Source organism: Danio rerio, chromosome 2 (genome assembly GCF_049306965.1).
Source record: "Danio rerio strain Tuebingen ecotype United States chromosome 2, GRCz12tu, whole genome shotgun sequence".
NCBI classification, from domain to species: Eukaryota; Metazoa; Chordata; class Actinopteri; order Cypriniformes; family Danionidae; genus Danio; species Danio rerio.
The window spans coordinates 52,155,001-52,169,029 of NC_133177.1; the positions used below are offsets into that span (position 1 = coordinate 52,155,001).

A 14,029-nucleotide genomic window follows, 5' to 3' on the forward strand; every position below is an offset into this window, starting at 1 on the left:
TTGGCTCCTCTTGCCGTATATTGGGCGTCTGGTGAAAGGTAGCCCTCTTTATATGTGCCGTCTTTCTCCCAGTGTCTGGGGCCGCTCAGCTCTGCATCCCCCCTGCCATGAGGAGGTGTGTGTGTGAACGGGTGCGGAGGGGAAGCCGCACTGGGGAGATCTGCCTCTCTCTCCTCTCTGCCTAAATACCCCGCTCTTCCCCTCTGCCCACTTTCATTATTGGCTGGAATTGATGCAGCCCCGCCCTTGCTGTGTGGCGATTGGCTGAACGGCTCTGCTGGGGGCGGAGACTGGACATCAGGTGTGGGATTTTCCCCACTCTCTGTAAGACTGAAGTAGCGCACTCCTCTCTCATAGGCCGGAAGCGGAGCAGGTGCCGTCTGATTGGGTGAGGCTTGAGTGGAGGGCGGAGCCACGGGCATCCCCATGCGAACATCTGCGGTCATTGATGGGGAAGCGGATGCTAGCGTGGCAACAGAGGCCTGGGCGGTGACGGCAGTAACAGAGCGGACCAGTGATGCGGAGAGAGGCTCCAGCTTCATGCTCCCATTTTGCAGCTGGAGAGATGGAGAGAGATGAAGGGGGGAGAGAGAGAGAGTAATTGTATTTTAGGATGAGGTTTATATGGTGTTCACATTTCAGAGGTCAGAGGTCATATGCAGGACGCATGATTCAGAGGCAGCTTGCAGAGATTGGATGTGCTTCGCATAGCAATCAGTCTCATCGGTAAACTTCTCAGGCATGCAGCAAACTATTTTTCTACATCACAATCATCATCATCATCATGTTCTGGCCATTTATAACACAAAAAAAACACACACATTTTCAACAGAAAATGTCTGATGACTGATTTGCTCTCTTTACAAGCACAGTGGTATTTATTTAATTAAACAGTTCACCTTTCAAAAATTATATTGTCACTGGTGTTTGGAGTAACGCATTACAAGTATTAAGAGTTACATAATAATATTATTGTAACTAAAGTGTATTAAGTAAAGCATTTGTTACGATTTTAAAGATGGTAAGTCAAGGGGAAGGAGAGTAACATTAATTTTGGGTGAAACACATAAGCAAACACACAATATCAACAAGTGAGGGACAAAATACCAAGACTGACTAAATGCATTACAGTGAGTTTATTTACAAAGACAGTGATAATAATAAATGCAAAAATATGTATATAGGAAAAACATTAAATATTTACAAGGATACATTGAAATTTAGACAACAAATGGGACATGAGATATTTGAACAGATAGATGGGAGAGTTAGAGAGATGAGAAGCGGGCGGCATCCAAATAATAGAAATAAATCAAACAAAACAATCTATTGGCCCAACATCTACCCTAACTATCCAAAAGAAAAATATAACAGTCAAAACTTTTAAAAATAAGTCATAGGCTGCGTCCGAAACCGCCTACTACTCAGTAGGTACTGCATTTGAATTTAACCGTACTACTCGGCCGTTAGAAAAGTACGTTCTATACAGTATGAATGTGAAAAGTATGAATGGAATTTGGACGTACTACATCCGCAATTTTATCATGGTCACGTGACCTACCTGCGTCAGTTGCGTCGCTTTACTTCCATTCATGAATTCTCTCGCGGGGCATCATAGGATAGCGCAGCATGCATGGGATGCACACTCCAGAATCTCGCCGGAAGTAGTAAGTCATTCAGGTACTTCTCGCATACTGATTTTCGAATTCTATGAATTCGGACACACTACTCGGCTCGCATACTGATTTTGGCGTACTATATAGTATGGAAGTATGCGGTTTCGGACGCAGCCATAATAATTGAGTTATTATTTTTTGAAAATATAACGTGAGATTTTTTTTTAAAGGTAAATAAAGGTTCTACAGCGCATTGTTAATTTTAGAACTCCTCTATTAAAAAAAGAAAGAAAGAAAAAATACGTTCTGAAAGAGATCAAGCCGCAGCCTGGTAATAAATAATTTGCGTAAAAGTAACTCAGAATTACCGTAACTCATCTTTACTTACTATAAAAAGTAACTACGGCCGCATTTACTCTGCACTGTTCAAATGACTCAATTCCGATTGTTTTCTCTCATGTAGCACAGATCAGATAAGGTCCATGTACGTGTCAGCAGAAACAAATCACATGGATTCCGATTTACTCAAATCAGATTCAGGCCTTGTTCATATGTGGAAATTTATCCGATATGAATCAGATCTGTGTTCTCATGTCTGCAGTTTAAGCAGGTAGATCGGATTTTCACCTGTCAATGCGAGTCGCACGTCATTAAAAATCGTAGGGAATGACGTCAAGTCTGACACTTTTATTTCAGAACCATCTTCAGCAGAGTCCCAAACCTTAAATCTCAAACACGAGCACTTAAACAGCTTTTATTTTGTCATATAGCACTGGTATTTAAGCTTGTTAACGAGAGCGAGAGAGCACAATGTCCGCCACGTAACCAATATAAACTAATATAAAACTAGTGCATACATCGCAAAAGAAACTGGACAAATGAGAACCTTTCTGTCATAAACCACAATAAAACAGCTTATAATAGTACAGATTACATACAGGAATAGAGAAAAGAGCACTCTTTAATTATCAGCTGTTAGTCAGCGTACGCTCTTTTTTTTTTTCCTGGTCACTGCGCCTTTGCCGTGTGCTGTGTAAATGCAGACGATCGGATACGAGTCACTTTTAAAAGATGAGGTAAGCAGGTCAGCAAAAAATCGGATGCAGTCACAAAAATTGGAATTGACCATCAATATCTGCAGTGTAAATGCAGTAACACAACTAGTATCTTTTTTGGGGGAGTAACTTAATATTGTAATGCATTACTTTCAAAAGTAACTATCTCCAACACTGGTCATCACTTGTTTAGAGCTAATAAGATTTTGTGCAAAATTCTAAATGACTGTTGTGTAGCTTTATAAATGCACCGTCCATGCAACTTGCCTAGCATGGAAAATGTGGTACAATTTATTGTTTGTTGATTGATTTATCCATTCATTGGTTGGTTGATTTATTCATTCATTGGTTGATTTAATTTTACATTAAATGTATTATTAATAGTATTTTGATGTACTTTCAACTGTTATATTAAGTGGCATTAATTGTTCACCTTAAGCATAATAATGCGAGCAAGCAAAATAAACACTGAAAAGTTTGATGTCACACAAACTTAAAATGACAATTTACGTTACATGCCATAAAACTTAATTGTGTTTAGAAACAGTAATCAGAGTGTACTCTTTTCACACTTACAGTGCATTTGGAATGTATTAATTGCACTTTTTTTTATTCTAAAATGGATTAAATTCATTTATTTCCTCAAACTTTTACACACAATACCCCATAATGACAATGTAAAAAAGGGGTTTTTAAAACTGTTGCAAATGTATTAAAAATAAAAAACCTGAAAAATCACAGGTACATCAGTATTCACAGCCTTTGGCGTGGAACTCTAAATTGAGCTCAGGTACATTCTGTTTCCACTGATCATTCTTGAGATGTTTCAGCAGCTTCATTGTTCACCTGTGGTCAATTCAGTTGATTGGACAGGATTTGAAAAGGCATACACCTGCCTATATAAGGTCCCAAAGTAGACAGTGCATGTCAAAGCACAAACCAAGCATGAAGACAAAGGAATTGTCTGTAGACCTCTGAGACAGGATTGTCTCGAGGCACAAAGCTGGGGAAGGTTACAGAAACATTTCTGCTGCTCTAAAAGTTCCAATGAGCACAATGGCCTCCATCATCCGTAAGTGGAAGATGTTTGGAACCACCAAGACTCTTCCTAGAGCTGGCCAGTATTCTAAGCTGAGTGATCGAGGGGAGAAGGACCTTAGTCAGGAAGGTAATCAATAACCTGATGGTCACTCTGTCTGAGCTCCAGCTTTATTTTGTGGAGAGAGGAGAACCTTACAGAAGGAAAACCATCTGTGCAGCAATCCACCAATCAGGCCTTTATTGTAGAGTGACCTTGCGGAAGCCACTCCCCGCCTGGAATTACCAAAAGGCATCTGAAGGACTCTCAGACCATAAGAAACAAAATTCTCTTGTCTGATTAGACTAAAGTCGAACTCTTTGGAGTGGATCCCAAGCGTTACGTTTGGAGAAAACCAGGCACCGCTCATTACCAGGCTAATACCATCCCTACAGTGAAGCATGGTGGTGGCAGCATCATGCTGTGGGGATGTTTTTCAGCAGCAGGAACTGAAAGACTAGTCAGGATAGAGGGAAAGATGAATGCAGCAATGTACAGAGACATCCTGAATGTAAACCTGCTTCAGAGTACTCTTGACCTCAGACTGGGGCGACGGGTCATCTTCCAGCAAGACAATGACCCAAAGCACACCACCAAAATATCAATGGAGTGGCTTTACAACAACTCGGTGAATGTCCTTGAGTGGCCCAGCCAGACCCCAGACCTAAATCCTATTGAACATCTCAGGAGAGATCTGAAGATGGCTGTATACCGTCGCTTCCCATCCAACCTGATAGAGCTTGAGAGGTACTGCAAAGAGGAATAGGCAAAAATTCCCAAAGACGGGTGTGCCAAGCCTGTGGCATCATATTCAAAAAGACTTGAGGCTGTAATTGCTGCCAAAGGTGCATCAACGGTTATTGAGCAAGGCTGTGAATAATTATGTACATGTGATTTTTCAGGTTTCTTATTTTTTATATATTTGCAACAATTTCAAAAAATCTTTTTTCACATTGTCATTATGGGGTATTGTGTGTAGAATTTTGAGAAAATAAATGAATTTAATCCGTTTTGGAATAAGGCTGTAACATAAACAAATGTGGAAAAAGTGAAGCTCTAAGAATACTTTCCAAATGCACTGTAAGTGTACTCTTCCACTTAATTCACTTAAGTAGCCTTATATTTATTTAATATTACATTCAGGTAAGATATGAATTTCACTTCAAGTCTATATTAAATACAAATTTTTTTTATTTATCTTATTCTGTAGCATTATTTAAGTTTTCCTAAAGTTTCTGCTGTGCATAAAAACTTTGCTTAAAATGTTTTCCAGAAGAACAAAGCCATATAGGATGAGGTTGAATAAATAACAGTCAGATTTTTTGGGTAAACTGTTTCTTTAAATAATTAATTTATGAGTAAAATGTAAAAAAAAAAAAAAAAAAGTAGAATGTAGTAACTAGGATGATCAATTAAACAGAGCAAAATCAAATCAATTGTAATGCAACTCAGCACTACACATGTCCACTAGAAAAGTGCAAGGTTGTTGAGGCCCCAGCAATTAACCAATCAGCAGCTGCTGCCAAGGCAAAGCTCCCCCTGATCAGCCAATCACAAGCCTCAGTACGGACTCTCTTACTTGCTCGCCTTGAGGACCAACAGAATCATTAATCACAGCGGGTCGACCTGTGAGACTGGATGGATCTATGTCTTTTGCAAGTTCCTGTGAAAAGCACAAGGTCTCTAAAGTCAACTATACTTACTAAGACAAGTTCTCATATCTCTTGAATCATCTCTTTCTAAAGATGAAGGGCATGTTTTCTTCACTCCTAAAAACTAAGGATTCAGAGGGTTTTGGTAGTGATGCCTTAGAAAAACATTTATGATTAAAGGAACAAATCTTCATTATCTTTAACCTAAACATTCTTACACTGTAAATAATCCTCTGTGGAATGAAAAGTTTCCATTGATGTGAATATATATATATAAAAACAGAGTATTAATGTTATTAATATTATCTTAATTGTTTGAAGATCAACAATATTTGTCCCCTTAACACATATTTTTACTGACTGTCTACAGAACAAACCACTGTTGTTCAATGATTTGCCTAATTACCCTAACTTGCCTAGTTAACAAACCATTTTAAACCTAGTTGCACCTTCAAATTGCACTTTAAGAGGAATACTAGTATCCTGCAAAATATCTGGTAAAATATTATGTATTGTGATAATGGCAAAGATTAAAAAAAAGCAGTTATGTGAAATTTATTATTAAATTAATATGTTTAAAAAATATGTTTATAATGTTCTCTCCATTAAACAGCACTTGGAAAATATTTTATAAAAGTATTACAATTTTACAAGAGGGCTTATAATTTTGCCTTTAGATACTGTACAGTGGGGAAAATAAGTATTGAACACATCATGTTTGTTCCTGGAAAAAATATGTCTAAAGGAGCTGTTGACATGGAATTAAACCAGATTTAGGTGAAAACCCAAACAATACAAACATTAAAAAAAAAAACAGAAAAATATGTGTAATAACAATGGAATGACACAAGGAGAAAACAATGAACCGAAATTTAATTAGTACTTTATATAAAAGACTTTTTTGGTGACGGCAGCTTAAAGACCCCTCTCATATGAAGAATGAAGTTACAGTACATGAATTGCTCAGGTGTGAGTTTTTCACAGAATGCAACAGAGTGTAAAAATCTTGATGGTTCTGTGAGTCTCGTATAATAAATCTGATCTTTATTTTGTATTCTCTATCGGATTGAGATCAGGTGATTGGCTGAGCCATTCTACAGCTTGATTTTCTTTCTCTGAAAGCATTTGAGAGTTTTCTTGGCTGTGTTTTGGATGATTGTCTTGCTGAGTTGTCAACCCTGGTTTTATCTTCATCCTCCTGCTAATGTAGATGTTGGACGGAAGCAGCTGATATTCATTTGAATGACAAAGAGCAGAGGGTTGCTCAGAGGGTTGCTAAATACTGAGAGATTTCAGCTGCAGTCTGGGCTTTCACTGTCTTTCTACACCTCCATTTCTTTATGTGTTTATTACTTTTTCCCTGCATCATTTCATTTTATTACACATAGCTTCATTTGTAAACTAATTAGTTTTGTTTTCTTTGCATATATGGATTTATTTGGTTGTAACCAACATCCAGGGAAAATTTCAAGTCAACAGCACCTTTAGAAATATGTTTTCTGAGAAAAATAATGACGTATTTAATACTTATTTTCCCCACTGTATATTAACTTAAAGGGTGGCATCAATAACAATCACAACGAAACTCCATATTTGTGAACTTGTTCAGATGGAAAAAAAGAGGGAGGCCCTACCTGATCAACCTCGTCCTGAGTGATTGGCTGGGTCTGAAAGCGGGTGTTGGCCCTGCGCTGGCGTGTGTCAGGAAGAGGCCCATTTGCTGATTGGTCAGTAGGTTGTGACAATCGATTAAATAACGCCATCTTCTCAGCCAGACTCAGTGCTGATAGGTCTGGCTCATCAGGCCCCGCCTCCCTTTCTTCAGGACCCACCTCCTTCAAAACATCTTCTTTCTCCTGCTCTTGATGGGCCGATTCCTGTGCTGATGATGCCTGCAGACTGGGAAGAGAATTATAAGTTTATGCTATAGTAATGCAGAGATCAGGGCGTGGCAGTGGCGCAGTAGGTAGTGCTGCCGCCTCACAGCAAGATGGTGGCTGGGTCGAACCTCGGCTCAGTTGGCGTTTCTGTGTGGAGTTTGCATATTCTTCCTGCCTTCGTCTGGCTTTCCTCCGGGTGCTCCGGTTTTCCCCACAGTCCAAAGACATGCGGTACAGGTGCATTGGGTAGGCTAAATTGTCTGTAGTGTATGAGTGTGTGTGTGATTGTATGTGTGGATGTTTCCCAGACATGGGTTGCGGCTGGAAGGGCATCCGCTGCGTAAAAACTTGCTGGATAAGTTGGCGGTTCATTCCGCTGTGGAGACCCCGGATTATTAAAGGGACAAAGCCGACAAGAAAATGAATGAATGAATGCAGAGATCAGTCTGTCTGGTTTTCCTGAACAGTTGAGGCATTTTATAAATGCAGCAGCTGAAAAAATTAGGTGCGTTGGGTGTTTCCAAAAAGTTTATCTATATACATTCATTAGTTTTCCTTCAACTTAGTCTCTTATTTATCAGGGGTCGCCACAGCGGAATGAACCGCCAACTGTTCCAGCATATGTTTTACGCAGCGGATCCCCTTCCAGTCGCAACCCAGAACTAGGAAACACCCATACACTCTCACATTCACACACGAAGGCCAAGTTGGTTCACCCAATTCATCTGTACCACGTTTTTGGACTTTGGGGGAAACCGGAGCACCCGAAGGAAACCCAGGGTAACAAAGAGAGAACATGCAAACTCCACACAAAAAATACAACTGGCTCAGCCGGGACTCAAATCAGTGATCTTCTTGATGTGAGGTGACTAACCACTGAGCCACTATGCAGCCTATCCATATACAGTACAAAGAAATGTCAAACCACATTCTCTTACTGTGATCCACTGATTCTTTAGATAATGATCTGGCAACCTAAGGACTGCTGAATGATCAAGTGGAGGACAGGTGGTATAAGGGGCACAACTAAAAGATGCCACATCCCAAATCAAATCAAATCACTTTTATTGGCACATCATCAGCAGCACGTGTGCTTTGATGAGTAAAAATCTAATCTTATTGGAGTTTCACCCACATCTGAAATTTAGGCAAGTTAATTGGGTTTGTTAATGATTCATTTCTTACATATTCCTTAAATTGCATTGCAGATAACTTCTTGTCCTACTATTATTATAGTAAATTCAAACATTAAATGTGATAGTTGACCCAAAAATGAAAACTGTCAAAGTTTGCTCTCTCTTAACACTCTCATAATTTACTTTCTTTCTTCTGTTGAACACTAAAGAAGATATTTTGAAGAAAGCTGAAAACCTGTAACTGTTGACTTCCATGGTATTTGTTTTCCTATCTGCTTTTTAAGTGTGATGTCACGGGAATTGGTTTCCAGGTCCAAGTGCTCTATCAAACATTACTGGGAGGCTCAACAAAGGGTAATTCAAGAGTTCACACTTAGCTGATTGATTATAAAGCACAATTGGCATGATGTTTCGGGAGAGAGCCTTGAGCTCATAAGATCCTCAAGCCCGAGCCTCCCTCCCATTGCAGGGCGAGAGGGCAGTTTGAGCTCAGGTAGATCTCGAGAACTTCCCTGCTGTAGTAGTGAATGAAAAGATAGTAATTGCTCTTAAGATATAACTACTTACTAGAAGCATGTCTGTGGGGCTGATTTGGATTAGTCAATTAACTTAAACTGCATGTTTTTGGATGGTGGAAGGAAACCAGGGGGCCTGAGGGAAACCCACATGAGCACGGGGAGAACATGTAAACAGAAATGTTGGCTGGCTTGGTAAGGACTAGAACCAGTGACGTTCTTGCTGTGAGGCAACAGTGCTGACCACTGAGCCACCGTGTCACCTATCTAGGAAAGGAGGAGGAGTAGGGGTGGAAGGGAGGATTCTTCAAAACAAAGATGGCTGTAGAATGGAACTTCGTTTATTTATAGTGACTAAGGAATCATCTGATTGGTGAAGGGTGAATTGGCTAACGCATGACCAGCTGTATTCAATCATAAGCATGTGATCCTCTCGAAATTAGTTTATAAATAAACTTCACTAATATCTATTTACAAAAAGACGTAATAATTTTGACTATCTGATGGCCAGAAAGTAAAATATTTTAAAATTTTGGTGTGTGTGATGCAGCAAATCCGGAGACTGTTGTGTACACCATGATTAGATATGAAATACACTTTAATGTGTGATATGACTAAAAACATGATCATAAAGGACTATTTTCCCTATTTAAATGAGCTTGGACACAGAAACACTGTTTCATATGTCACGACTTAACAAGTGGATACTATGGGAGTCAAATAGTACAGCTTTTCATCTTTCTTCAGAACATCTCTTTTAGTGTTCAACAGAATAATTTACCAATTTAAGGTGAGTGAATATTATTTTTTGAATGAACTATCCCGTTAAGCTTCACCCACAAGATGGCAGACTGAACCAATCATATAATATACAGTAATCTTCACCAAATTTTACCAAGAGTTTAAATCACTGCATCTTTAATTTATAAAAAAACAAAAACACAAGACTCAAATACATAACTTGTTGTGATTTTGTATTTAAATTCAAGTTTACTATTTAATTCATGCTTTCCTTTTACCTTTCTAGTTTACGTGAACTTTCCCACCTCTGCCTCTCTTGTACAACTGTCAGACGAGTGACACCTTTGACATTTGGGTGTGCATGGACAACGCAGAACGTGTGGCTATTTACAGCTGCTCTGGTGACCACGCGCTGATGCAAAACACCCAAAACATCTGCACATGCTCAAAAACACATTCATATACTCTTACTTTTCCAGACACTTGCTCGTATTACAAAAACACAGGCCTGCAGAACCTCATAACTGCATGCCAGACATTCTGTTGACACACTTCTAGTCACAATTTCCAACAGCGCGTGAACGTAAAGTCACCAGCAGATGGCGCACTTGAAGTAAACATCACCACTGAGGCTGGCAACATTTTGAGGATCCATTCAGTCGATGCACCGGTGAATGAATGAACCAATCTCTTTCTTCAAAGCTTGCTCAGAGTTTTCTATTTACAGTATATGAAGCCATACTGTTAATGAAATGAAATGCAGTGAAATTCTTTCACAACCACTCGCGACCTTAGAATAATACCAACAGTAACAAAAATAATAACAACAACAATCAAATTATTGGAGAAATATAAAAACATGCAGCCCAAAATGTCCTAAATGATCATGCACACACAAACGCATGCAAAATATGCATTGAAATGATACCTGAAGCTAGTCATGGATGTGCTGACTACCGCAGGACTGGGGATTCTGGGAGCAGTGGTGTGAACAGGAATGACTTGAGAAGGGGGAGCAGGAGAACTTTAGAGGAGGACAAAACAAACGCAATGGTAGAGTGAGGTGAACAACAATTAGGAGTGAAAAAAATCTAAAAGTCTTTTAGAAACAAACCAGTGATTATGGGAATGTGAAGGGATTCTAGAGTTGGGGGTACATTTAGCATGTTCTAGATCAGTGTTTCCCAACCCTGTTCCTGAAGGCACACCAACAGTACACATTTTCAACCTCTTCCTAATCAAACACACCTCATCAGAACATTACAAGAGACTACAAACCTTGAAGGTAATAGGTCAGATAAGAGAGACATCCAAAATTTGTACTGTTTGTGTCTTCAGAAACAGGGTTGGAAAACACTTTTCTAAATAAACCTATCTTTTTTATTATTATTATTTGACGTTTGTGTGTGTAGTTAGTGACATTTTTTTTCATGATAACATCAATCTAAAGACTCCAACTAAACCTATTTTTCACCATTTCTTTCTACTGATTCATAAATTCAGATTCAGTTATCATGAAATGATTAAGTCATCTTTTGGTTAGTATCTTGAGCTAAGAAAGAGTAAAAAGGTGTTTAAAAAGTCTTTCAAGATGTTAGCAGAGATCATGGGAATATGAGTGGTCATAGATGAACATATGTAATGTATCTGGGATATTCTAGAATTGCGGGTACATTTTGCATCTCCTAAACCTACAGTTTTTGATCTTATTTTACGTTTGTGTGTGTATTTAGGGATATTTTGTAATGAAAATAAAAACCTAAAGACTCTAACTGTCCCTACATTTGACTGTTTCTGCCTTCTGAATCATACATTCAGCTTCATTCATTATAAAATGATTAAGTCATCTTTTGGTTAGCATCTTGAACTAAAGCACAACATTGAGAAAAATGTTATTGTTAACTATACGAGTTATATTAGTTAAACAACAATTAGTAACAATAAAACGTTCCCTATCACATTTAAGCATTTTAGATTCAAAATGTATTCAGGTATCCACCCATCAATTTTTATTCTTTCGCTTAAAATTTAAGAGAAGTTTCATGGAGCTTGTTACCAACATATGAACTGACATTGTAAAAATGCCACAAATTGTATGGAGTCAATACAGAGCCTTAAATACAGCACAACATAAAGATGTGCAAATGAAAAATAGTGACAATGTGTGACTATAAGAATTGAGCAAAGAAAATGTAAAAATAATGCAAATCTCAAAAAAGGGAAGGGAAAATTACGTTTTGAGAATTAAAAAGTAAGTTTGCAAACATAAACAAAGAAATGAAAATAAAAATCAAGCATTGCAAAAAAAAAATGGAAGTTTTTAAAATTACAGTATTAATTGGTACCGAATTCAAGTATCTTGACAACCCTAATATTATATATATATATATATATATATATATATATATATATATATATATATATATATATATATATATATATATATATATATATATATATTTATATGAGCAATATCACACGAGTAGCAGTGCGATATCGCACTGCTACGAGTGTGATATTGCGTTTATACAACAGTTGGACGGCATAATTGTGTATATAAAAACTAAATCAAACATGGAGAGTCTCAAAAACTCTTTTGTATGAGGAACTACTTTCTTCCGGATTCAAATCACAAGCTGACAGTTAAACAGTTGAGCGTGCATCTTTTAAAATTTAGAGCTTTAGTGTCTGCTTTTTGCTGGCTGTATGTGGGCGGAGTAATACACAAAGGGTAAAGAGGCTGTAGGAGTTCTGATATTGCAGAATATCGCACGGCTATCAGCCAATCAGATTTGAGAACCAGACAGAACTTTTTTTTTTTTTGGCAAAATTTTTATCCAGCTTTGCCTTTACGAATCCCCTCAATTCAACTGCATTGTACATCCATGAGTTTGCAATGCAGTATTCACTTTGCACATCTTACTCCTGCATGTTTTTGCTTCATTTTTGCTTCAAAATTCAAACGGTTTTAAACGGTGTGAAGTAAACAGAATTATTTTTTTCCCTATACTGTAAGTTCCTTATGCCAAATGTATCTTCAGGCCAAACAAACTCAAAGATTTTAGGAATGAGAAGATGATATGAAGATTGGACTTTGCATCACAAAAAGTAGGAAAAGACTTACGTAACAGCGATGACAACTTCTTCAGTTGTAACTGGTTGTGTCCGTGAACGGTCCTGTGCTCGTCTGAGTCTTCGCTCAACGGCAGCATTACGTGACCGAGGTTTGGGTACAGTTCCATCCGAAGTCTTCTCCAGCTCCTGCAAAACAATAACACAAGTAAACAAAGGGGAAAAAGCTCTTTTATACAACATTAACTCATTCATTTTCCTTCGGATTAGTCTTAGGCTTTATTAATCAGGGGTTGCCACAGCAGAAAGAACCGCCAACCTATCCAGCATTTGTTTTACGGCAGCGGATGCCCTTGCAGCCACAACCTAGCACTGGGAAACACCCATACACTCTTGCCTTCATATACACTACGGCCTTTTTAGTTTATTCAATTCACCTATAGCACATGTCTTTGGACTGTGGGGGGAAACCAAAGCACCCAGATGAAACCCATGCAAACTCAGTGAGAACATGCAAACTCCACACAGAATCGCCAACTGACACACCTGGGGCTCAAACTAGTGATGTTCTTGCTGAGAAGACCCCACATTTAGTCATTATTAATGTTCGTTTATTAACAAGTTGTGTGTGCTTCAGAGAGTTTATACCCTGAAAAGAGACCTCTTGGCTGCCACGCTCATTTTGGCACGTTCATCCATTTTTTCCTCATCCACTGTAAAATAAAAAGGGTTACCTTAGCTTACTAAATACAAACCTTGTTTACAGATGTTACTATGTCTAAATTATAGCTGCCAATATTCAATTCAAATGTGTTTGATTTTGACTCACAGTTTGAATGTTGAAACTCTGGACTAAGACGCGACCTGAAGACGTACGCACAAAAGAGCTACAATTATTGACCTTGATTGAACTATGATGGCATGATGACAACAAAAAAAGAAAAAGTAATTACATAGAACAAATGCAGATTATAGAAAGCACATTTACTGCAATGCTTTGGAAAATGTAATCCATAGAAAAGACATAAGGCAGTGACAATTTACCTCTACAGATAACAAATTGGTAGTGTCAGTTTTTTGTACCTATCAGACTCCATTCTTTCGGCTGATGTAATTGGCTGGGTTCTAAACCTCTCAGATGATTTCCTGTCATCACTAGGGGAAATGTAACGTCTGGGCCGACGTGTTCCTCTGTCCCGGTCCGGGCTAACAACTGGATCAGGCTCTACTGGAACCTGGTCTCCTTTAGACTCCCTTGACAAAAAAAAAAGGTTGTATTAGTTT

The 14,029-nt window shown here is 38.4% G+C and overlaps 1 protein-coding gene across 50 annotated transcripts in view; it reads right to left on the reverse strand.

The window, feature by feature from the left end:
- The window catches only part of svilb (supervillin b), a 127,114-nt gene that overhangs the window by 50,307 nt on the left and 62,778 nt on the right, over positions 1 to 14,029 (reverse strand). For 22 of the 50 annotated variants that reach the window (XM_073930590.1, XM_073930507.1, XM_073930502.1 and 19 more), the window contains 7 exons: positions 13,829 to 13,999; positions 13,575 to 13,609; positions 13,394 to 13,458; positions 12,798 to 12,934; positions 10,602 to 10,697; positions 7,036 to 7,300; positions 1 to 557 (listed from right to left, as the gene is read on the reverse strand). The exon at positions 1 to 557 is cut by the window's left edge and continues 20 nt beyond it. In XM_073930590.1, the coding sequence (XP_073786691.1) occupies positions 1 to 557; positions 7,036 to 7,300; positions 10,602 to 10,697; positions 12,798 to 12,934; positions 13,394 to 13,458; positions 13,575 to 13,609; positions 13,829 to 13,999 (1,326 nt within the window). Of the gene's footprint in view, positions 558 to 5,328; positions 5,413 to 7,035; positions 7,301 to 10,601; positions 10,698 to 12,797; positions 12,935 to 13,393; positions 13,459 to 13,574; positions 13,610 to 13,828; positions 14,000 to 14,029 lie in introns of all 50 variants that reach the window. The other 28 variants (XM_073930494.1, XM_073930491.1, XM_073930482.1 and 25 more) reach the window with 4 other exon arrangements.